The sequence below is a fragment of the Balaenoptera ricei genome, chromosome 15 (assembly GCF_028023285.1).
Source record: "Balaenoptera ricei isolate mBalRic1 chromosome 15, mBalRic1.hap2, whole genome shotgun sequence".
Classification (NCBI taxonomy): domain Eukaryota; kingdom Metazoa; phylum Chordata; class Mammalia; order Artiodactyla; family Balaenopteridae; genus Balaenoptera; species Balaenoptera ricei.
In genome coordinates this window covers 67392735-67419381 of record NC_082653.1, presented here as the reverse complement: position 1 = coordinate 67419381, position 26647 = coordinate 67392735, and the positions used below count along the sequence as shown (strand labels likewise).

The following is a 26647-nucleotide window of genomic DNA, read 5'->3' as shown; positions in this document are numbered from 1 at the left end:
TGCTGCAACTACTGAAGCCCACTTGCCTAGAGCCCATGCTCCACAACAAGAGAAGCCACCACAATAAGAAGCCCACGCACTGCAACGAAGAGTAGCCCCACTCGCTGCAACCAGAGAAAGCCCGCACGCAGCAATGAAGATCCAATGCAGCCCAAAAAAAAGTAAATAAAGGATAGTCTTAAAAAAAAAGTAAAGGAGAAACAAAGACTTTCTCATACAAACAAAATTGAAAGAATTTTCCACCAGTAGACCTGCTTGCAAGAAATATTAAAAAATTCTTCAGAAAAAAGGAAAATTACATAGATCAGAAATTTGAATCTACAAAAAGAAAGGAAGAGCATGAAGGAATAAATGAAGGTAAAATAAAATCTTTTATTTTTCTTATTCATGATTGATCTAACAGAATACAGTCTGCTCAAAGTAATAATAGCAACGATGTATTCAGTGAAGTGAATGACAGCAATGTTACAAGGAGGAGCTGGGAATTGAATAATACTTTATAATAAGGTAGCTGCACTACCTCTGAAGTGGTATAGTGTTATGTGAAAGAGGACTTGGATTAGCTATGAATACATACTGCAAACTTAAGGTCAGTCACTAAAAAAAAATTTTTTTTAAGTATAACTCTTTTACACTGAACACTACAAAATGCTGCTGAAATTAATGAAGTTTTAAATAAATGGTAAGATATCCCATACCCACGGATTGGAAGACTTAGATAATACTCCCCAAATTGATTTATAGATTCAGTGTGATCCTTATCAAAATCCCTGCTGGGTTTTTTGTTTTGTTTTGTTTTTGTTACTGTTGCAGCAATCGACAAGATGACCCTAAAATTTACATGGAAATGCAAGGGACTTAGAATAGCCACAAAAATCTTGAAAAAGAACAAAGCTGGAAGACACACTTCTTGACTTCAAACCTACTATAAAACTACAAGTAATCAAAATGGTGTAGCAGTGGCATAAGGACAGACATATAGATCAATGGAGTAGAATTGAGAGTCCCAAAATAAACCCGCACCTTCATGGCCAATTGATTTTTAACAAGGATGCCAAGACTATTCAATGAAGAAAGAATAGTCTTTTCAACAAGTGGTGATGGGACACATGTGAAAGAATAAATGTAGACCCCTGCTTCACACCATATACAAAAATTAACTCAAAACTGAAGAGAAATCTAAATGTAAGAGCTAAACCTTCTAGAAGAAAACTTAGGAAAAGACCTTCATGACAGTGGATTAGGCAATAGTTTCTTAGATATGACACCAAAAGCACAAGCAATAAAATAAACAATAGATAAAATGGACTTCAAAATTAAAAGCGTCTGTGCATCAAAGAATACCATAAAGAAAGAGAAAAAACCTACAGGACAGGAGAAAATATTTGCAAGTCATATGTCTAACAATGAGTTATCTTTTATAACTCAATAATAAAAAGACAATTCAACATAAAAATGGGCAGAGGATCAAACAGACATTTTTCCAAAGACAGAAGAGAAATGGCCAAAAGCATATGAAAAATGCTTACCATTATTAGTCATCAGGGAAATGCAAATCAAAACCACAATGAGAACTACTTCATATCCACTAGGATGGCTATAATCAAAAACACAAATAACAAGTATTGGTGAGACATGGAGAAACTGGAATCCTCACACATTGTTGGTGGGAATGTAAAATGGTGCAACCACTTTGGAAAACAGTCTGTCAGTTCCACATAAAGTTAAAGATACGATCCAGCAATTTCACTCCTAGGAAGGCAAGAGAAATGAAAAGATATGTCCACATAAAAATGTGTACATGAACGTTCATAGTAGCATTACTCATAATAGCTACAAAAGGTAGAAACAATCCAAATGTTCATCAACTGATGAATTGCTGAACAATATGTAGCTTATCTATACAATGGAACATTATTTGGCCATAAAAAGAAGTGAAGTACTGATACATGCTATGACATGGATAAACCTTGAAAACATTATACTGAGTGAAAGAAGCCAGTCACAAAAGACTACATATTATATGATTCCATTTATATAAAATCTGCAGAATAGGTAAATATATAGAGATAGAAGGTAGATTAGTAGTTGCTTAGGGCTGGGATAGTTGGTGGGGGGGTTAATAGCTGAAGGGTATAGGGTTTCTTTCTGAGGTGATGAAAATGTTCTAAAATTGACTGTGGTGATGGTTGCACAACCCTGTTAATATTCTAAAAACTGTACACTTTAAAGGGATGCACTATGTGGCATGTAAATTATATACCTCAATAAATCTGTTTTTTTAAAAAAAGGAGGAAGAGAGATGGAAAAAATAAGCTCTTCATGATCTAGTCCCCATTTCCCCACCATCATCTGATACCACTCCTCCCTGCAAACTATTGTTATAAGGCACACTGAGCTTTCAGGTTCCCTACGTATAACTTTTTTTTTTAAAACCTCTGAGGCTTTAAACTTGCTTTTCCTTCTACATGGAACATTCTTACATTCTTCCCTTCTTTGGCCAATTTATTCCTTAGATCTCAGGTTGGATGTCATTATTCCATGTAGCTAGCCATTTCTAACATTCCAAGTCTGAATTAGAGGCACCCCAATGTGCTCCCACAGCAATATGCATTTACTACTATTTCAGCACTCTTCTTACTGAATTCCAATTAACTGTTTAATTGTTTGTAGTTCTCACTAAAACTGGGTCTTATTTATTGCATCGTGCTCTAGAGTAGGTAAAAAATACTTTGCAAAGAATGGAATAAATTAACCATAAACCAGAATCACTTTTGTGATCATTAGTCAGCTCAATAGAATACTTAAAAAAAAAGTCCTGAACTACTGGAAGTATTTAATTGTAAAGAGAAAAGCACGGGCGCACAATTTGCCTAGAAATATGCATGAAACACTTAATGTTCCGAAACTCTAAGTTTTCAAATGGACAAATACTGACCTGCCTTAGCTGGTTAAGCTTTATACAGACATACATGTTTAACCTGACTGTTTGGAAAATACAGTTTTGATTTTCACATACTTTTTTTTTTTTTTAATGATTTTCACATATTTGACTGTATTTGAATCTTTTCCTGTGGTGATGCATGATAGGTTCTGAATCCCAGTGAGTATCTATCTACAGGTAAGTCTGCAAAATAAAAGACCCAAGAGAATACTAAGGCTCAGAGTACTCTTATCAATTCTGAGTCTGGGTCAAGTTTGAATAGATAGTATAGATTCCATATATATGGAAGATTATATATAACAGTTCCTAAAAGAAAGAGGTTCAGTAGAGTAAAAGGTAATTAAAAAAGGAAAGTCACGGATATAGAAAAACTAGTGGTTACCAAAGGGAAGAGGGGCAAATGAAGGGTATGGGATTAAGAAATGTAAGTCTAAAACAACGTGGTGTTGTCCTTTGTATAGATTTCTTCTAACTTAAGAATGGACTTCAGAAGCAATTTTGCTAGGAAACGTTCTGAATCTGGGGGGGTTGGGTAGAGAAACATGGGTTTATGGGGAAGGAATCTGAGAAAATGGTCTTTTTAGCCAAACATTAATGTTTTGTGTGAAGTTGTTTAGCAATCCTGTAATTTAGAAATTTCTGTGAGAGGTCCAAATAACTGCTGAAAAGCCTTTAAGAACACAACAGCATTTTCTGTCCAGAAGATTTAATTGTCTGAAGTTCCAAGTCAATTGATTGCCAAACTACATTTTGGTGATACAATGAAAGGAGAGGTAAAAGCTTTAAAACTGGAAAGGAGATTGAAGAAAGGAGAATTTTCTCAAACCATAAGATCTATGATAATGACATTAAAGTATGTTAGATTTTTTTTTTTGCCTAGGCAGATGATAAGGCTAGAAGACTATAAATGTCAACTCAATTAAGAAAGAAAAACAGGCAACCCTGTTTCATGTTATGAATCATACATGTATCGAACAGCCTTGAGAAAGAGTACTTTTGAACGTGAAAGTACTTAAAATGCTAGGAATGTACATTAAACAATCTGCCTTTTATAACTTTTAAAAACATGAACATTGCAGAAAGTGTAAAGGAAACAATGCTCTGATCATATGCACTCATTCACATGTACGATAGTGAGGGAATGCTAAGCAGAATGTAAATGTAGAACACGAAATATATAATTTATGGCCTTTGGGAAAATAAGGTTTTAGAAAAGGAAAAATTAAAGGAAATATGACTGAGAAGATTATATATAACAATTCCTAAAAGAAAGAAGTTCAGTATAGTAAAAGGTAATTAAAAAAGGAAAGAGTCACAGATATAGAAAAACTAGTGGTTACCAAAGGGGAGAGGGGCAAATGAAGGGTATGGGATTAAGAAATATAAGCTGCTATGTATAAAATAGATAAACAACAAGGATATGTTATATAGCACAGGGAATTATAACCATTATCTTATAATAAATTTTAATGGAATATAATCTGTAAAATACTGAATCAATATGCTGCATACCTGAAACTAATATAATATAATCAACTATACTTCAATTTAAAAAAAGTTGAAGACAGCCTTCTGATATTTACAAAGTATTAATTATGTGCTTCTGATGTTAGGATCCTCTCTTTTTTTTGGCCATGCTGTGCGGCATGTGGGATCCTAGTTCCCTGACCAGGGATCCGATCCGCACCCCCTGCATTGGAAGCATGGAGTCTTAACCACTGGAACTCCAGGGAAGTCCCGGATCCTCTCTCTTTAAAGTCCAGGGACCAGCAGCTTATCCATGACATTGCTGAAATGATTATAATCAAACAAATATCATAACTTCTACTACTTAAAGCAATTGAGTAATCACAATAAAGGAAAATTACATTTGTATGTATGGGTATATATGTATATGCATGTATGTGTTTGGTGTAATGCTTATATTCTGAAACTGAGATAAGAAGGGAAAACTCCAGTAGTTTAATTTATAATAATAATTTTTATTGATAGTCAACTACAGTCTTTGTATTTTCTGCATAAAAGATATACAGCTCTTAAAATGGATGGGCACAACCTAGGAAAAGAACTGAAATCAATAATTTAGAACTACAGAAACTTAATGACATAAAATATGATAGACTTTAAAAGCTGAAACTGCATCCAGATGTTCTTCCAGAAAGTTATGGTTAGCTAGCCATACTAAAACTCCTGGAGACTGTTCTTTGTTGTTTCAGTCAGACAAGAATCTCCAAACGAATACAGAAATTTTCATATTGAGACAAAGGAATTGAAGGCAAGGGCTTGAGGCAGGAAACAAATTAGAAATTCAATCTTCTTGCCACTGCACAAGTAGAGTAGATATTTGGCGTCTGTCTTTCTCATTTCCCAAACAGAATCTCAAGTGTTTGGGTTCAGAAAAATCTGGTTTTGTCCTAATCTCTCCTTTAAAACCTTGACATTAGAATAAAGGGTGCTCAAAATAAATTGTGTTTCCCTATCACTCATAAATCTGGAGGAGGAAAAAGGATAAATAATAATAGCTGTCACTATATTCTGGGCACTTATTTAGTGCCATTCATGGCATTATTAAGTGCTTTACATATGCTCATTTAATTCTCAAAACAATACAAATGAAGGAACTGAATAACAGGCTAAATGAATAGGTACCAGCTTGAAAAAGGTCTGATTCGACACTGTGCTCAAAGTTTACTATTTAGTAATATTTTGGTAGAACAGTTTAATTTTTTTTGTATGTTTGTCCAGAGAGTTAAAACCTTAGAAACGGGCTTCCCTGGTGGCGCAGTGGTTGAGAATCTGCCTGCCAATGCAGGGGACACGGGTTCGAGCCCTGGTCTGGGAAGATCCCACATGCCGCGGAGCAACGAGGCCCGTGAGACACAATTACTGAGCCTGCGCGTCTGGAGCCTGTGCTCTGCAACAAGAGAGACCGCGATAATAAGAGGCCGGTGCACCGCGATGAAGAGGGGCCCCCACTTGCCGCAACTAGAGAAAGCCCTCGCACAGAAACGAAGACCCAACACAGCCATAAGTAAATAAATTAAAAAAAAAAAAACTTTAGAAACATCAACAAAGAGGTCTCATAAACCCTGTTTCCACAGACAATGGCACATTCTCCACAAACAACTTTGCACAGGAAATACTAAATTAATTTTGTCCAGGTGTTTAGAAACTCAGTTAATCCAATAAAAAACTGTAACACTATTTTACTTTCTTAGTCCTAATAAAAAGAAATTTTTAAAAATTAATCTGATTGCCAACCTTACTTCCTTTTAAAATTATATTGAAATTCTGGGCCTAGATCTTCTGGACAATTTCTCTGGTATATTATTTAAAATTACATTTTAAAGCCATGCACTTTAAAGATAGTAATTCATGAGTGATTAAAAAATAGACTGAATTCCATTTTGATTCTGCTAATTCAAGAAGTTCTTTAAATTCTGTAATTTATTTAAAAAGTAAGTTTGGAGATTTACGACACGAAGTACTTTAAGCAAGATCCAACTAAATTCTTGTACAGTTTAATTCTTCCTATCATTTTTACTCTGCAAAATCTCAAATAGCAGCTTGTGTACTCCAGTTATTTACATATTTTCTCCCTTAATCATTCGCTTTTCAAAGGACAGAGTTCATTTAACAACCAGTTATTATGTCTTTGTTTCGTTGCTATTTTTATTTGCCTTCTTTAATGAATGAATCATTTCAAAATCACAATTTATAAAGTGATACATGTTTCTACTATCTCTCATGGAAAAAATGCAGGTCCAACAATTGCATTCTTTATCACTCTCCCCGCTACATGTCTCACCACCAAATCTCCAAAAGATATGTTAAATTACAAATAGATAAATGTCTTTAAGAAGGCAGGTCTCTCATTTACAACTTTCAGGCTCAGTTATCAATAGACTATGCCCGTAAGTAATCATGACTTTGACACTAGTTATAATTCAGCAGGAAACTAATTATAGGTGAAGTAGGAGGAATGAGAATCAAGAGAAAGATCTGTCAGGCCACCTTAATTCGTAAAGAAAAGGATGGGAAGTGTCACATACCCTTTAATTTAGGAAGGCAGATTTCAAAAAGGTAGGCATGATTGCACGGAATTAAATTCTTGAAGGAAAAGAGATGCGAGAGGTTAGGAAGCTCTTGAAAATGGGGTTCTGACTAATATTACAGATGATGCCAAGAAAAGGGAGGTACTAAAGAAACCAGGGACTCACCTGAACAGCACACTATAAAAATAAAAAAAGTAGTGTGGTATGAAGAACAGAGCATGGGCTTTTAAATCCAGTTCTACCACCTAATTAAATGATGCCAAGCAAATCCTTCTCTAAATATGCTTCTTCGTCAGCAAAATGGGAATAACATTTCTTGTGAAGAGCTACTATAGGGGGTTTGCTAAGTTCAATATTTCTTTGCTGGTCTCTTTGCCCTTAGGCTATACACTATTAAGAAAGCACTACGTTCAAAAGTTACTTAATTCTTTTTTCCTTGATAGTTACATTATCAATTTGACATATAGTCAGGCTCACTGGTTTCAATTTGTATTCAATACTAGGATTTACTTTCTTGCTATCATTTTTAATTTATTTTTTTGAATATGTGACACACATACGCAGTTCAAGCAAATCTTCCTCTTTGCCCTTCATTACAGTAGTGGTACTATTCTTTACATAGGGTAAAAATTTGACCATTTGTCCACGGGCTAGAATCTATATTCTAGTATGGTGACATTTATATCTACAACCTAAAACTACATAGCATTTATGATCAATTTTAAGATAACTGCCTATGGCTACTGAAAAGATTATAGCAAAGAATCTTCAAAAGTTAGTCCCATTAATTTTAGTTGACACACAGTGCTATGTGCCAAGCACTGTTTTATATACATGAATGTTTTAACCTTCAAAGAGACCTCTGAAGTATGTCGGCCAAGATCATGCTGCTAGCAAGTGGTACAGGTAGAATTTGAATCCAGACTCCAGAGTCTGTGTTATTAGCCACTTAACTGTAATGTCTCCTGCATCCTAACCAATCACACAGATGTTCTTGCCATATGGGGACTACAGAATTTAAACCTTTTCTGGCTTACCTTAAAAAAAAAGTGTGACTTAGGAAAATTACTGTATCACAACTTTTCCCATTATTAATAAAAATTTAAAAGATAAGCAAATATGGACTAAATCTCTTTTGATTTCTCTCATTCAGTTAACATTTATTAAACACCTTTGGGAGATAAAGTGAATCAATTTGCTCTCCTTCCTTCTCCAAATCCCACTGAAATGACCCAAGCAATATATATGTAGAAAAATTCTATAACAGCATGGGAAAATGTCAACAACAAAGCAGAATCATTAAAGAATTTCTGGAATGTAGAAGAGAATAAGTTCACAGAAAAGGAGTAAGTGCCTATGTTGCTTATAATAATACAGTTAAAAGACAGTCCTCTTCCTCAGAGAAGTGGATGGATTTTCCTTTTTAGTTTTTTAACTCAGAAAAACCCCAAGCTCAGAAGATTGGAGCCCTCAACCACAGTAGAGGGCTTTGGGTGATATCTAAGGGGAAACAAGAAGTCAGTGGGAACTGCACCAGTGTCCTGACCATTTGGGATGGCTGATGACATTTGCAAGCCAGACTTTTTCACCTGGGTGTGAACTGCTTGAAGTCAAGTTGGGGATTTGCCACATCAGGTTCCTAAAGAGGGAGGGCAGAGGGCAGTAGGAGGCGATATATGAGGGATAAAGTATTTTTGTTAACTCTAGGCTAACAAAGAGAACAAAAGCACCGGCCAACAATTTACAGAGGTAAAAATTAAAAATAAAAAAAATAAAAGAAATAGCACAGTAGGGAAAATCCATAATGCACCCAACCCCCCTGATAACTCTGAAGACATTCACAATAACATTAATTAAAATCTTAAGGGGGGAGGGATAAATTGGGAGATTGGGATTGACATATATACACTACTATATGTAAAATAGATAACTAATAAGGACCTACTGTATAGCACAGGGAACTCTACTCAATACTCTGTAATGACCTATATGGGAAAAGAATCTAAACAAAGAGTAGATATATGTGTATGTATAACTGATTCACTTTGCTGTACAGCAGAAACTAACACAACATTGTAAATCAACTATACTCCAATAAAAATTTTAAAATAAAATAAAACTTGAAAGTCAAAACAATAAAATAAAATGAAATCTTAAATACAGGGTGGTCCACTTAAAGCAGACATCTTACCGGCTACTGGTGTGATTGTAAATGGTTGATGGATGATAGCTACCTACTGGATGGTTAGTAGGCAGATACTAGAAATAGTCCTCTAAAGCTCTGGGGGTCAGTCCTATATCAGCGACACTTCAACATACATGAGTTTGTCTTCTGATCCTAACACATTAAATGTTACTGAGAGTGGGAATCCTAAAGGTGATCTAACATGACTGTCTACATCTGTTTTAAATAAGATTCATTGCTATGGTTTTTTAAGTGATTCAATTAATGATTTTAAAACTTTAAACTCTCAAAGTAATTATTTTATCTACAGGATAAGAAAATACAAAGAGTTTCTCATTTTATGCTCATAATAAGCAAATGAATAGGACTGTAACAAATTATCTTATAGGCTACCCGTGATTATCAATCACCCTTTACTTTTAGAACCCTTTTACTTGGTTACTGACTTCAACTAATGAGGTCAGGGTCACGACTTATATACTTAGCTGGTTAGGGAGAAATCTACTTTAGGACGGCAGACTACATCCATAACCCACTTAGCAAATGTTAGCTAGAGTAAGAAGGCTGACAGAATATTAATGGTTTAGTATAATATGTCATCATTACTGGAAAATCCCCAAATACATGTTACCTTTGATATGCAGAACAGAACTTGTATATAAACATTTAAATAGGCTGCCTGGTACTTTTTTCTCTTAGTGCACTAAGGTGGAAGGAAGAAGGCAGCAATCCAGGTTAAGCATCAGGGGCATCGTACAGCGTGTATGGTAAAAATGATAGGGTCAACCAGGTCTAACACAGTGATATATCCTAGTTTAAAAAAAAATCAGGACTTCCGTGGTGGCACAGTGGTTAAGAATCCACCTGCCAATGCAGGGGACACGGGTTCGAGCCCTGGTCCGAGAAGATCCCACGTGCCACCGAGCAACTAAGCTCATGTGTCACAACTACTGAGCCTGTGCACTAGAGCCTGCGAGCCACAACCACTGAAGCCTGCACACCCAGAGCCCGCGCTCCGCAACAAGAGAAGCCAGCACGATGAGAAGCCTGCGCACCACAACGAAGAGTAGCCCCCACCCGCCGCAACTAGAGAAAGCCCGCGTGCAGCAACGAAGACCCAATGCAGCCAAAAATAAATAAATAAATATTTTTTTAAAAATACCAAAAAAAATCAGATTGCTTTTGGTGACTATATGATGGGCAAATAGCCAACTGCAACATTATATTTTATGTATCACAATGTGATAACAGATTAATCCATTTAGTTGCTTAACAACAACAGCTATCTATCATAGGTGCCGGTACTGTGGTAGGTGTTTCAGGTATATTAACTTTGATTCGTACAGCCACTTTGCAAGGTAAGAGGTATTATCCCCATTTATAGATGAGGAAATTAAAGCTCAGAGGCCAAACAACAAGTCCAAAGCCACATAGCTGGGAAATGGCAGAGCCAGAATTTGAACTGAATTCTGGCTTCACCCCCATACTCCTTTCACTATAACTTTCTTAATAAAATAATTTTCTAAGAATTCAATATATCATATATACCCACTTTTATTTTAAATCAAGAGATGGGATTCATGAGGGTGAAGGAGGAACACAACTATTTTTTGGTTGGGGAAAATAAAGAATAAACATTTAGGTAATTTTTCAAGCACAAACAAAACATCTACAGCAAAGCCTAAACTAGAAGCCAAGTTTCAATAGAGGTACTCCTCAAGTTAAAAATACTTAATTTGTACCATTTTGTACCCCAACTGGCATATAAAATACTGTTTTCCTCCTCCTTCCATCCATTCACAGGGCCCCTCAACAAACAGTAACCATACTAGCCAGGACTAACGACCCCTCCCATGGGGGTTGAATGAGGAGCATTGGATCTAGCCTATTTTGTATCACTTTGCTTCCCCATGGAGAGATCATTTATCCATTACAAGTTCCTTATCTTCCCCATGTCCACTCACCACCATCATGCACCATACATATCACATGCACATTCATGCACTCATACCAATCTTCCTCATCTCCACTGAGTTAATTCTATCTCAGGTTATTCCACTTCAGGAAATCTCTTAAACATACATTTTCTGCGAGTCCTTTTTCTTCCTTTGACAGGGCAATTTGTAAGTAAAAAAATGATGCAAAATATTGTTGACAAATGTTAGAAGAATCTCAGTGAAGCACCTATATCACACAGAAGAAATGTCATGTTTTAAAGTCAAATTGACAAATTAAAGGATCAGAGAAATAAGCCACCATTTCTTATTCCTTTTTAATATTTAAAAGCTATTTATTAGTAATACAACTGTATTGCTTTCTATTTTTTTTTTTTTTTTGATGCAGAAGTAAATGTTTCAGTTATAACATGGCCTTACAGACTAGCTTAGGAATCTAATTTCTGTATTGACCCAGAGAATCAACTAATCAACCTACAAATTAACTTTCATCTTATAATATCTTTTCAAAGTTGGGAATAACTAGATGGTTGCTGGACCTTACTTTCCAAAATAAAAACCAACTGATAATCTGTCAAAAAAATTAAGAATGAATTTTGTGGACATGCAGTTATTGAACAAAAATTTGGCATATGTAACAATGTAAGTATCGTGTTTGTGAAAATGAGATAAGACAACTAGGAATGCCAAATAGTCGTCTTTCCTGACTAGCTCCTTTCTGCTTTGATATTCGAATTCTACTCTCACTTCAAACATAACGTCTAAACCAAAATCATCACTTTTGCCCTTAAAGCAGCTCACTCTCCAAAGTTCCCAGTTCTATTCCCTACTCCAGGTTCAAAATCTTAGTGTTAACCATAACACTTCCTCTTTCCTGCCACGTGAAAGCTTGGTGTGAGTTCTACCTAAGGTATGGAGACCAATAAATTTTATGCCCTGTTCTTAAGGAACTTTAAAAATCTACACTAGAGGGACTTCCCTGGTGGCGCAGTGGTTAGGAATCCGCTTGCCAATGCAGGGGACACGGGTTCGAGCCCTGGTCAAGGAAGACCCCACATACCATGGAGCAACTAAGCCCGTGCGCCACAACTACTGAAGCCCGCGCCTAAAGCCCATACTCCACAACAAGAAAAGCCACCACAATAAGAAGCCCCCACTCTCTGCAACTAGAAAAAGCCTGTACACAGCAACAAAGACCCAATGTGGCCAAAAATAAATAAATTTATTTTAAAAAAAATCTACACTAGAAAACAGGGCAAGTAACACACATATAACCATGATATGGATATGCTACCATGAAAAACATGCAAGAGGGAAAAATCACTTTAGGTAGGGGATCAAAAAAGGTTTTTATGAAGACAGCAGTTGACACACGCTTGGAAGATGGGTAGGACGCTGATACAACAGGAACTGCGAAGAGTGAGAGGGCATTTCAGACTGAGAATAAACAACATAAGCAAAGATTTAGAGATGAGACTATAGATTGTATTTAGGAAACATAAAGTAATACAGAGGGGCTGGAATGTAGATCCACATAGGGAAAATGTAGGATCTAAGGTTGGAAAGGTAAGTAAGAGCCATATTGTGAAGATCCTTGAGTGCCTTCTGTGCTATGGCAGATGAAGAGTCACTGAAGGTTTCTGGTTCAAGCATATGCAGTGGTTAAGAGCCAGGACTCTGGAGCTAGAGTTCCTGGATTCAAATCTCAGCTCTTCCACTTACCAGCTATGTGACCTTGGGCAAGGTACTTAATTTCTCTGTATCTCTGTGGGGCTAATAACAGCACTTAGGGATGCTGTGAGGATTAAATTAGTTCATACATGTAAAGTGCCTAGAAAAGTATCTGTCATAAAGTAAATGCTATATAAGTGTTTGCAATTATTACTATCCTTATCCTTTAGAAAGATAAATTTAGCAGCGATGTATAGAAATGAACTGAAATGGAAATTTCCTTGTCTTCTATATACGTTTACTCATGCCATTCCACTTTCAAGCACTGCCCAAGTCTTCCTAATTATTTAAATACCATCATTGGTACTTCCCTGACGGTCCAGTGGTTAAGACTCTGTACTCTCAATGCAGCGGGCATGCGTTCGATCCCTGCTCGGGGCACTAAGATCCCACATGCCGCATGACGCGGCCAAAAAAAAAAAGAAAGAATTGAGTTTCATAAATACTCATCATTAAATGTATAATCTATTAAGCTCAAATTCTACCTCCTCCTCAACCACCTGGGCAGAAAGTAGTTTCAACACCTATGACACTTATTTCATATGTATATAACTTTATCTTCCCAAACACAGTACAGGTTCCTCAAGGATAAAATACTTTTTCATTTGCTTAAATGCAATCCCTCAGAATATTTAGTACAGTTCCTTCCAGACCACACATACCTTAATAAGCATCTGTTGTGAGACTGTCTGGAATAAAGTTCAGTGGTATACGAAATATCTACGGGAAGATTTACGGAATACTCATAGTAAATTAAAGATTTATTTTATTAAAATGGATGGTACTTTATAAATGAAAAGGTCATATAAATGAAATGGCTTTGGAAATCTCTGCCTTAATTTGAACATGTCCTATCTATTTTTGAAAAAAATTTCTATTATTATAGCTGAAAGTAGACCCAATAATGTTCCACGTGAATAACTTACTGTGAATAGACCACAAGTGGGGAGACCTAGTGAAATTCTCCTCTCCCATTTTCTTACTTGACCCAACCAACTGTATTTTCTTTACTCTTTTTAAATCTCTAACGATAGCAGTATATGGTCGCTGGTTGAACAGATCTATATTAAAAGTCAGCAGCTGCCTTTTTGCTCAATATACACAACAGCAAGTGTCAAAATACCAAATGTGACCTTTTATTTATAGCAAAGCTAGTATAGACACATAAAAAGTGCAGTCTTTTCCTCCCAATTAAAAAAAAAAATTCAGCAATTCAAAGAAATGTTTGCTTCAAAACTGAAGTCATATACTGAAACTTCACGTAAGCAAATTATACTTGCTGGTTTTATATACTCATAAATACATGTAAGTATCATTTACAGAAACACCCAAATCTTTATTTTGTCAACTCTAAGGCAATAAGTCCCAAAGGACTACTGCGTTCTACTTGCCCATGTCATATTCAGTAAGGATATGTAATTTAGCTGTAATTTACAGCTAATGAGAGAATACATAGTAAAGTTTACAGAGGTATATTATTGAAAAGTGATTTTGATCCAGATACTTACTTTTAGGTACCTTGATTTTTAAGGATCCTTAGGTTGCCTCATGCTCTTATCTAACCTCTCTAGTATTTCAACAATAGCTTTGCTAAATATTACTTTTTCATCAGTCTACAGTCAATAAAGAATAAAATAGTGTTGCCACTACCCCCAATCTGTTGTTACCAGTGGACCAGGTTTTGTAAGTAACAAACTTTTCAGCAGCTAGCTGCAAGTTGGGCAAAGAATTCTAAAAAGTACTTAGAAAAAATGTGTAATTTCAGAGCTTGAAAATAAAACATTCTGATAACCAAAAAGATATGAATGTCATGTTTACATAAATCATCATAAACAAAGTTGTAAATATGAAATTTATACCTATACATTGTCATTGCTGTCACTGTACAACCTAATTTCTTGCGTTACTTAGAAGATATAAAACAAGGTCACTATGTAAACAATTATCCATTCAGGTTGCATGATTAAGCTCTTATTTATAATTCAATAATAACAAGTTCATAAACACTAATACTTTACTACACATCTAAATTTCCCCTATAAGATTATGTAATATGGCCCACTGCTTAAGTATGCATTGAAATGGGGTATGAAAATATTCAAAGACTCACAGTTGCATAGAGGAAGCTAATGACAACTAGAAGAAATTTTATTCCATAAACAAAAACTAAATTTTCAGTTGTACTATTTGCTATTATACAGTTGTACTATTTGCTATTCAGTTGTACCATTCTATTAAGAAACAACTATCTCATATATTTCAAACTTATTTTCAGCCTTTGAGGTGAGACTAATTGACTCTCTATACTCCAACTGTAAAGCTTTACAGACCACTATATTCCTTTAAAAATAACTTCTGAGACTTCCCTGGTGGTCCAGTGGTTAAGAATACGCCTGTCAATGCAGGGGACATGGGTTCGATCCCTGGTCTGGGAAGATCCCATATGCCACGGGGCAACTAAGCCCATGTGCCACAACTACTGAGCCCATGCGCCTAGAGCCTGTACTCTGCAACAAGAGAAGCCACCGCAATGAGAAGCCCATGCACCGCAACTAAGAGTAGCCCCCGCTCAGCACAAGGAGAGAAAGCCCGCATGCAGCAACGAAGACCCAGCACAGCCAAAAAAAAAAAAGAAAAAACTTCCAAAATAAATGATTTTCACAGTGCGCTGCAGATATTACTCTAATCTACAGAAGAACAGAAAGTTGGGGTCTGAACCTGCATAACAATTGGAAGTGCTGCAAGAGGTATTAAGCACATCTGAATGATATAATTTTTATTAATAAAAAACCCTCAACGACAACTTGTCTAAGATCAATTACATGGCTAGCAAATAGTGGGACTGGGATTTGACTACATGTTGATTTAGCCCCAAAACCTGTGAGCCCTTTCCACTATGCCAGGCTGCCTTTCACTTAGAAAACCTCTTTAGTCTGTTCCAGAAACATATAAACCCAATGCATTCCTTGGTTTTGGTACTTACGTGTATCCCATTAAGCTTATATCACCACTACAACTGACCTCAAAGTCTGTCTTCCCAGAGACCTCCCCTCCCCAAGTAGGACTTCAGAAATATTCAATACAGACACATCATGTTGCCTTAAATCTTTTTTAGAACAAGGCAAGATATAAGTAAATAAATAACACAAATAATACAAAAGGGAAATATTTTTAAATTCAGATGTTTTGATCTTTCATATAATAATACTAACATTTGAGCATTTGCTATTAGACCATGTGCTAATTCTTCATATGCCATATTTTATTTTCTCACAAGCATCCTTTGAGATAAATATATCATCCCCATTTTACAGCTGAGAAATCAAATTACATGCCCCCAATCATAAAACTCATAAAAAGGGAATCCAAGAATCAAATCTAGATATGTCTGACTCAAATCCCATAGGACCATTTTACTACACTGCAACTCCAATACAAACTCAATATTTATGAGGAAAGGGGTTAAACAACAACACTATTTTAGGACACACTAAGCTGAACAGTGGAGGACTGACGTATATGACTCTTACTATGCCAGCTTTGAAAGGGGCTCAGGCAGTCGAGTGAGGAAAAATTCAACAAGGCTGGTTGCGTCTAATAAATGCAACGGCAGTCATCACTCCATAATATCTTTTTCGGAATTTCCTTCCTCTTAGATTTTTCCATTCTCTCATGGCTTCTGTCCATGTTCTTGGTCCCAAATTCTCCTTCTCCAAAACTTTTAGGCCAACTAGCTTACACCCTTCATCCTGAAGTAGCTACATCTCTGTTGATAATGGTAAAAACAGAGGCTTTCTGGAACTAAGGTTGTAAAGGGAATAAATGCTTTGTTCAGGAAATATAATCTCATATTGGAAAATCTGGCCTATGCGGTGAAATTCACAGTACTATAAGTGATTTCAAGTTTCAAGTATGACCTATGAACACTGTAAAAAGACTGGTCTTTGATTCTGGGGGCTCTTTTTGGCTGTATTGGGTCTTAGTTGCGGCACGTGGGACCTTTCTTGAGGCATGCAGGATCTTTCGTTGCGGTGCGTGGTCTGTTCATTGCAGTGCAAGGGCTTCTCTCTAGTTGTGGCGTGCAGGTTTTCTTTCTCTAGCTGTGAGGTCTTTGAATTTTTATTCAAAGTTCTTATTTGATATGTTGAAATAAATAATACTGATAATGTTACTTTTTTAAAAACCAAGGAGGACTTCCCTGGTGGCGCAGTGGTTAAGAATCCACCTGCCAATGCAGGGGACATGGGCCCGAGCCCTGGTCGGGGAAGATCCCACATGCCGCAGAGCAACTAAGCCCGTGCGCCACAACTACTGAGCCTGTGAACCACAACTACTGAGCCCGTATGCCACAACTACTGAAGCCCACACGCCTAGAGTCCGTGCTCTGCAACAAGAGAAGCCACCGCAATGAGAAGCCTGCGCACCGCAATGAAGAGTAGCCCCGCACAGCAACAAAGACCCAATGCAGCCAAAAAAAAAAAAAACTTCCATTAAAAAAAAAAAAAAACAAGGAAAAAATTTTATACCACTTTACCATTATGAAGAAATGTTATTCTTGGAAGGGAAAGAAATTTACTGGCCCAAATTTCCATCAACTGATGAATGGATAAATAAACGGGGATATACCACACTATTTGGCAATAAGAAGAAATGAACTGCTGATACTTGCTATAATATGGATAAACCTTGAAAATGTTACGCTAAGTGAAAGAAGCCAATCACAAAAGACCACATATGGTATGACTCCATTTATATGAAATGTCCAGAATAGGCAAATCTACCAAGATAGAAAGTAGACTGCCTAAGAACCAGGAAGGTGGAGGGTGATGGCTAAGGCATCTGGGGTTTCTTTTTGGAGTACTGAGAATATTCTAAAATTGACTGTGGTGATGGTGGCACAGCTTTATGAATATACTAAAAGCCACTGCATTGTACACTTTAAATAGGTGAATTTTATGGTTATGTGAATTATATCTCAATAAAGCTGTTTTTAAAAAAGAAATTTACTGGAAAAAGACTCAAAAGGCCATTGAAAAAGTTTTGTTAATGCTTTTTAAATTAAAGAAAAGCACAATCTCAAGATTTTTGCCCTCTTAGGTAACCCAATTCTGTCCTTCCCTGTAAGTCATGTCCAAGATTATTAACAAGACAAAGTTCTAGATAGGTTTGTTTGTTTAACAACTGATGTTACAGAGCTCCTTCACACCAAACCAACTTTGTGATTATTGAAGTTGTCATAGTTCAGGAGAAAGGGCTTATTATTTAATAATTTTCCAGTATTTAATAAACGGGTCTGCTTGGGAAGCTTGTAATTTTAATGTTTTAAACCAAATGACTCCCAACTTGTAGGCTAGGATCTACCTAAAGATCTTGAACTCTTATGTGATAGATGTCAAGCCCATAGTCCCCTATCTGAGGTTTACCAGGATTTCCTGTGGAGAGAGGAGTGGGTAACAGAATGGGAAATGAAACCCTCCCCACAAAGTCTTTTATTTCCCCAAGCATCTGCCAGTCTTTTACTTTAGGAAAAAGAAAATTCTTCCTTGCAAAATGCCAGCCATATCCTGGGTTTCAACCAGGTAATGCTTTTTTCCCATTTCTGATGTTTCTATCCATGAGGGGCGGGGTAGAGGTGTGGCTGTTAGAATATCTTAGTTTATCTGTGTCCCCTCACTCAATCCTTCTCAGATCAGGAGGAATGACTTCACCTGACTGACAGTTCAGGAGAAAAGACTGGGCATAAGTGGTCCAACTTTTTGGCCTTGGGAGCTAGTTGCCTAAAGGGAGCATTCATCTCTTCTGCTCTTTCATGCTGGAAGTCTTATAGGGCAGGTCCCAAGTCCTGCCTGGGATTGGACAGTTAAGTCTGTTCAATTTTGAGGCCCAGTAAGAGGAAGCGCCTTGTCCAAGGATATAAGCCACATTCTCCAATATCCTCTTTATAAATAATAAATAATATTTTGGCTCCTAATTATCTTATTCTTTTTTTTTCTCAATTAGTTCAGAATATAAGTAGGGAAGAGGGTGTTATTGAGACTCCTTAAACACCCTAACATCCAATCTAAACAATTTTAAAAAGAACAAGAATGAAAATAAAAAAATAAATAAATAAGGTGGCAGTCATTATATCTTTAAAAGTTTGTGCATAATCCGCAAGCTATTAGAACAAACTCAGGAAATGCTATCACACACAGATGAAAATTAAAGGAACATGCTTTCTCTGTATTTGGGCCAATACTATAAAAACTGCCGGTATGAAGCACAGTCCATAATCTTATGGTAATATAGTTTATTAGTTGGGATTTTAGGAAGTTCTTCTACTCAGCTTTTTGTTTTGGGATATTTCATTTCCTTTTGTGGTAGTTCAAGTAGAAGCTGAGGAGTAAAGACACTAGAATATGGAGATGAGAGACTGAAAGAGGAGAAACAGTGATGGAGAAGTCCAAAGCCAAGAGGGAAGACAAATTTATTTGACTTACACTAAGCCTGGCTATATTATTCTTGATGTTTCTTCATTTCCAAGAACATCTAATAAAGAAACTGTGTCAGTTCTCACAGTAATAAGTTCTGAGCTTTAGTCTCAAAATTGGGATTCTGACATCTGTTATAAACTAGAACAGCAATATAACAATATCTAACTTTTACTGAGCACTTCCTATGTGTCAGGCACTGTACTAAATGTTTTACATGGATTAACTCAATCATCACAACAACCCATTGAGATGGGTACTATTATTACCCTTATTTTACAGAAGGGGAACTATAAGGATAGAGGCTAGGTAACTTTTCCAAAGTAACAGAGTAGTAAGTGATAAAGTTTGGATCTGAATTCTAAACTTTCCCTTACTAGTTTACTGCAGTGGTTTTCAAACTACATTCTACAGAACCTTTCAGCTCCAGGAGTTCTATTTTCAAAATACATTTTGTTCATTTAAAAAACTGCAGTAAAAACATCACAATCAAGACTTTTGTACAATGTATAATGCACCAAAGGGAATCAACACATTAACTTTTTGCTACCAGGTGAAGTCACTTTTATGCAGATCTTAGCATAAAGCTAGTCCTGTCACCTCTGAGATCTTAACTGAACTTCCTGTAAATGTTTCATTGATTTGGAAAGTATAACTCTGCACTGATTTTTTTTTTTTTTTTTAAACTCAAGACTGGATCTGTCCAGGTAAAAGTGTACAGTGAGTATACAAGCTCAAACACTAGGCAAAGTTCAGGTGCATCTTATCACAATGCAAAAGCACAAGAGTGAACAAAGGAACATACCATCTCATTCATTTTACATTTTGGGGGCTTATTGTCTGACATATTTAGCCATAAGAAATACGGGTTAGGGAATTCCCTGGCAGTACAGTGGTTAGGCCAAAAAAAAAAAAAGGGGTTAGATACGATTTTGAAAAATTTCCCCCTGTTCTTACTATCTCCTCCTATTCCTCTTTCTAGCCACAGAATATTTAACTGAAGGGTATCTCGAGATGGCAGGGGAAACTGTTAGAAAAAAAAAATCACCTCCTCCACCCCACTTCAGCCACACATCACCACTGTCACACTCTGGACCTCGTGCCCACAATGCCCTGCCCTTCCATTCTGCTGTATCAATCACTCCCAGTCAAGTCTTCAGCTCCACTGGGTCCAGGTCAACTATTCCACTGACCATATACCAACTGTTATTCAATGACCAATATACCGGCTTTTTCCTTTTTCACTTTTACTCTTTATCCAGCTAAGATTTCATGAGCCATCATTACAATATTTTGACTAACACCCTAAACACCTTTGCTCCTCTGTCATTCTGTTGCATGTATCTGGCAAATCCCAACCCTGAATGAAGCCTTCTATTGGCTTTCACCACACACTGGTGACAAAGTAGCTGAGCACTACCAGAGACAGTCAACAAAGCAGATCCGTTATCACACTGTATGTTCATGACCACTGACTTCAATGAAGTTTCCACACTGCTAGATAATCCTACTGTCTCTGGTTGGCATGCTTTCTCTCACAACTATTTATTTATTTCAAACATTTTCTACTTCTTTCAAACCTTGGACTTCTGTCCCTCCCATCTCCAAGGCAACTCACAGCGGATGACTTTGCCTAATTTGAAGGAGTTGTATTCATCCTATTCTTGCTTTCTTTCAAATATAATAGAGCATAACATCTTCTCAGGAATGTTATGCTATTACTTATCTCTCTCTTCCCTCTCTCAACTCTATCTTTCCCATGGACATTTAGTCTATTTTATACATTGGGATTCCACTTGAAACTTCTTTACAAGAAAAGATCTGCTAGAACAGTGAACCTCTTTGCCCCTAAGTATGTTAAGTCTCAAAGAAAGTCTCATAAAAGGAGTCATTGCACACATAATCAGGATAAAAACAACAACAGGTCATGAACTGGACATCACACATATAACTACAAACTAGTACTAACACTGACATCACCAGCATTTTCAGAAACAAAGCCCATAGTTTCACCAAATTCTAAATCACTGATATTTTCTTTATATGCTTTACAGTTTAAAAAATTGAGATATAATTAACATATAACATTGTGTATGTTTAAGGTGCACAAAGTGTTTGATACATTTATATATTGCAATATTACCACTGTAGCATTAGCTAACACCTCTGTAGGGTCACATAACAATCATATATGCTTTATAATTAAGAGCTCTGCTAAGACTATATAGGCAAGAAAAGGAGCAGAAATTTTTAGAGTGTTATTTTAATAACCAGTAAATCTAACGGCATGATTTTGTGTTACTAGGTCTAGATGGGGGAGAGAACGGAGGAGGAAGCAACAAATGTCCCAGCCACAGCTTTTTTTTAAGGGCTAAAAATATTGCAGGATAAATACAGAACCATAAGTAATACTTAAGAAGTAAGTTTGACAGCATAGTGATACATTCTTACAACAAATTATTCATGGAGGGAGTCTGACATTCCCACCCCCCATTATTCCCTTCATCTGCACTGAACAAGCAGTTAGAAAACAAGCTCATTCCTTTATTCCCATCAGCTCTCCTGGCAGCTGTTACATTAATTAAAGGTTTGGTCTCACAGGTCTGGGTGAGTGTGAGTGAGTGAGTGTGTGTGTGTGTGGGAGGGTGGAGGGTGGCCCAAGCTGAGAAAAATCGTGCAAGGGCATTCACCTAGGACACCCTTCAGAAAGATGCCTGCCTCTTTCCTGAGGGCACCACCTTGTCTCTGCTGCCCACAGCTCCGTGGTGTTACAGCAGGCACTGCTACTGGGCTGCCTGCAACTCTAATGTGTTATTTAATTTTGAAACTACGATTAGGATCGCTAAAGCGTTTTGTGATGCGCTGGAACGAAAGATGCTCCATAAAATGAAGTTTATTATTAAGGTTATTACAGCTCTGGGGCCTAAAATAAAGCAAAATTATAACCACACAGACGTCAAAGGGAAACTCGGAAGCCACATGCATCTCAAACACTGCCAAGTGGGCAGGGGCTGGGCGGGGGCGCGGGCTGGGGGCTCTCATCCGGCGCCCTCCACCGGCACCACCGCTCCCGGCACCATGAACCCGGCCCCGCCCGGACCTCTCCCCCGGACGCCGCTTCCTGGGGAGGGGTGGGGGGACGTCAGCGGTCGGACCCGACTCCTCTTGGTCTCTCATCGACCGTCAGCTCTCGGGTGACTCTCACACTCCATAGGCTGCCTCGCTCCCGGCCCCAGCCTCCCCGGCGGGTTTCTAATTCCTTCACAGGCGCCTCAGTTTCCTCCCGTCTCCCACCTTGACTTTTGTTTAAGTCCAGGACGAAGCTCGTTCTTCCACGGTCCCCCAGGTCGCCGGCTGTCTCCCCTCACTCTCCCTCCCCGGTCCAGGACCGCCAGCCCTGGCCAGGTCTCCTCGCCCCTCCGCCACTTTGCACTCAACCTGGGGCGCAGCTCCTCTCCGTCCGGGGATCCCGCTAGCGACCCGCGCGTCCCCTTCGCCATCCCCTCTGCCCCTCGGCCGCCCGGCCCGGCAGCCCGGATCGCCTCTCCGCCCCCTTCTCCTCAGGCCGGCCCCCGCCTCGCACCCTCTAGCCCGGTCTTCTCCTCAGCCGGGTCTCCCTTCCCCTCCCTTCGCCCTCAGCCAGTCCTCCATCCGGCCCCGCGCGCCCGCCGCTCACCGGCGGACTCCCCGGTGTTGATCCAGTCCGGGTTGGCGATGCTGGCGATGGCGAAGATATCGGCGGCCAGAAAGAGACATCCTGAGATGATGGTCAGTTTATCCATCTCCCCGCCCCGCTCCCCCCACCCCCCGAGCCCCGGGCAGGCCGCGGCCTCACGCCTCCCGCCCCATGGGCCGCCGCCGGGGCCAGGAGACCCCGCGCCGCCGCCTCGCGCCCCCTCGGCCCCCGCGCGCCGCTCGCGCCCTCCGCGCGCCCGGGACCAGCAGCCGCGGCGCGGCCCGCACAGCCGGAACCGCCGCCCGCCCCGGAACTGCTCGGCCCGCCCGCCCCTCACCCGGAAGCGAAGCCGCGGCCCTGGCGAGGCCGGCTCCGGCTTTGGGCTGGCCGACGACCCTGGTCCGCCCTATCGGTCCTGCCCTGGCACGCGGCCCCGACCCTCCGGCCCGCCCGCCTGGGGCCCCGCTCCGCCCGACTTCTCCTCGGCCGCCCGCCTCGCTGTCCTGGACAGGGCAGAAGCCGCCTGTCTTCAGCAGGAGGAGGCCCCGAGCCCGCGGAGGGAGTCGGTGACAACGCCTTGTCACCTTGTGTTATCATTGCCTCTGCCCTGTCAGCCCCGGGACTGCCCCTTTTAGGAAATGGCTATGGACACCTGCTGTGCGTCAGGCACTGTAGGTGTAGGTGCTGGGGCTGCTGGAGTGGACCTGAGAAAGTTTTCGTTCTCAGGAAGCTTACCTCCGGGTGGGGAAGAAACGGAAACTGTTAAAAACTGATCTTTAAAATAAAGATAATGTTAGGTATTGATCTATTAAGTTGGGGGTCGGTCTGATGGGGGGTTTAGGGGGCGGCGGTGGTACATAGGATGGTCAGGGAAGGAAGGTTACACGGAGAACGCCAGGTTCATAAAAACCTGATCTATGAAGATCTGGGCAAGACTGTTCCAGACAGAGAGAAAAGGAAGTGCAAAGGACATTAGGGGAGCGGGCAAGGAAGAGGTTGGCCTGTTCAAGGAACCGCAATATATCCTGTGTGGCTGGAGAGTGGTAAGAAAAGACAGGTGGGCAGAGACCAGATGTAGGACTTTAAGAGCCATGACAAAGAGTTTGGATTTTGTTCTAAATGCAAAGGGAAGGCACCGGAGGGTTTAGAACAGGGGAGTGACAAGGGCTTATTTAATCTGTAAACAGAGTGTCGATTGTAGGGGGGAGGGGCAAGAATGAAAGCAGGGATAGCAGTTAAGAAGCACAGTAGTCCAGGAGAGAGAGAAATGTAGCTTTAGGTAGGACGAGAGTAGTGAAGATAGGGGATGATGGGCAGATTGGATGTTTTGTAGGCAGAGGGAAGGACTTGCTGATAAACGGGGGAGGGGTTGAAAGAAAGAGAGGACTCAGGGAATGACTCCTAAATTTTTTGGCCTGAGTAATGGGGTGTTTGATGACACTATTTATTGAGGTGGGATGTGGGGAGGGGCTTAGCTTGGATGGAGAAACAGAAAATAAACAAGACATTGGCATAATTTATTAGCAATACAAATGGTCTACCACATACAGTTTTGCTATCTAGTGGAGATTTCCTTTTCTTCCATGGCTCATGGACTAAATCACCATTAACCCTGACTTTGAGTCCAGCTCTTTCTTTCCCAGTTAGTTCCCCATGAGACGCTCATTTTCTCCGTAAACGCCACCTAGGTCACCTCTAGAAAGACCTAGAAGAGTGACATCTGTCTCTATTTTTGGAATGCCTACATGTCCACAGAACTCAGCAAGTTTCAAATTCCACCAATCCAACAGCCTTGCAGAAGTGCACAGAGTTATCAGTATCACCACATAGATTGGGTAAGGAAGTTTGATTGCTAGCCTGTAGACTTTCCTGTCCAAACATTGGTCTCTTGTGGGGGGGGGGGTAGTTTTTTTATTATTATTATTAAACCATTCATTTTTCCTCTGCCACAGAAACTGACACAAGCTGATTTATATGTTCCAGGGACTTGGACATAATGCGTATCACATTACTGCAGGAGGTTTCACCATTTATTGTTGTTTAAACACTGGAGAAGTTTGGTGGAGTCATATTCTCGGCTTCTTTTTGGTGTTTCTGTTGCCAAGTAATAGAAGAAACTCCAGCTATACAGTTCTGAATTCTCAAATAATGTCCACTGATGTTCACTACTGGGCAGTTGATGAGAATCCTAGGGTGAAATGTTGGAACATTTGCCTATTCTAACTCCAGCTAAGTGGAACGATGACTTGATTCTTGTGTTTAAACAATACAAGTATAAATCCCTCCTTCTACCCAGGCATCCCTTCCTGGTCCCTCCAGCCTTTGCCCCTCCACAAAATGTTCTAGATCTAAGATTAAAGCATAAAAACAACCAGTACACAGTTAAAAGAATTTAAAACATTTTTTTACCAGGTTAATAGCTGCATATCACTACAGACAATAGTCACCTATCCCATTCCTTACCAACCAGGATGTGGGGTGGGTGGCATGGGCAGGACCAAATACTCTGTTTACAGATTTCCCATTAATCCCATTAATTTGGGGCTGTTTTTAGCCCCAAATCTCATTCTTGCTTGCCAGCGTACCTAGTGTTTCAAAGTCTCAAGGCTCTCAGGACAGGACAGATCAATTCTGTTCTCCTATGTATCTCAATCTAGATTTTAGAAGAGGCAAACCCTAGGAGTTAGGGACAGGTGGTGTGACGGAGTAAAAAGAATACAGAACCATATTTTAGTCCCGCCTGTGCTACTGACTTGAACTTGGGAAAGTCATGTCACCTCTCTGGGCCTCTTTCCCCTATCTGAACAACAGACTCCCAGAGTCAGGCACTCTGCTTCAGTGATAGAACTTCCCCAACTTCTCACCCCTAAGCAAAGCAGCTAGGGCTTTTCTATTCAGAGAGAGGATGAGCCATGAGGCTACTTAAGGCAGAAAATCCTTGAGGACCCGGAAGAACATAGAAGGCCCCCAGGAGGGAGCTATGCTGGCAGCCTGAAGTCATAAATAGTCATTCTGTGGTTGTTAAAGGGCCGTGAACACAGCGTGCTTTATTGTGATGGATGGTAGGCTTCAGCCCAGCAGAGGCTGAATCCAAATGCGACCTCAGGGAAAGCTGTGGAGGGGAGTGTGCAATCACTCTTCTCTTTAAGGAGGATCTTTGACCTGACAGGATAGAGAACACACTACCTCCCTGGAGGTTAAGTTTACCATCCAGGCCAAGAATGTGGATGCACCACATGTGTTCACCTGGGGTTTCTGGGACTAGACGAAACAAAAGAGCTGAATCCAGAGGTTAATAGTTTGTGCCTTGAGCTCAAGTCTCATTTAGTCTCATGGATTGGGTTCTGTTGGAGCTGACTTGGAGATAAGAGATTATTGTCTACTGTGCAGGAAGTTTATTAGGGTGTGCTCTTAGGATCGATTCCTGTGGGGGAAGGGAAGGAAGCAGGATTGGACAGAGGGAGCAGTTTGACTGTGGTGCAGTCACAGGAGGCTTTGGCAGAGCCCAGAGGGAGCTCTGAAGCTGGGATGGCTGTTCTGAGATGTTCTGAGTTGGAGTTAAGGGGCCAACCGAGCCTTTGTATCTCTGCATGGACCAGTCATTGGATGTCAGTCATGGGGCATGACCTTG

General features: G+C 39.4%; 1 protein-coding gene across 1 annotated transcript in view; it reads right to left on the bottom strand.

Moving 5' to 3' along the window:
* Window positions 1-23127, bottom strand: part of MOSMO (modulator of smoothened) — a 54902-nt gene extending 31775 nt beyond the window's left edge. Inside the window, exon 1 of the mRNA XM_059896436.1 lies at window positions 23017-23127. Within this exon, the coding sequence (XP_059752419.1) occupies window positions 23017-23122 (106 nt within the window). The 5' untranslated portion in view covers window positions 23123-23127. The remainder of the gene's footprint in view (window positions 1-23016) is intronic.
* Window positions 23128-26647: the final 3520 nt, after the last annotated feature.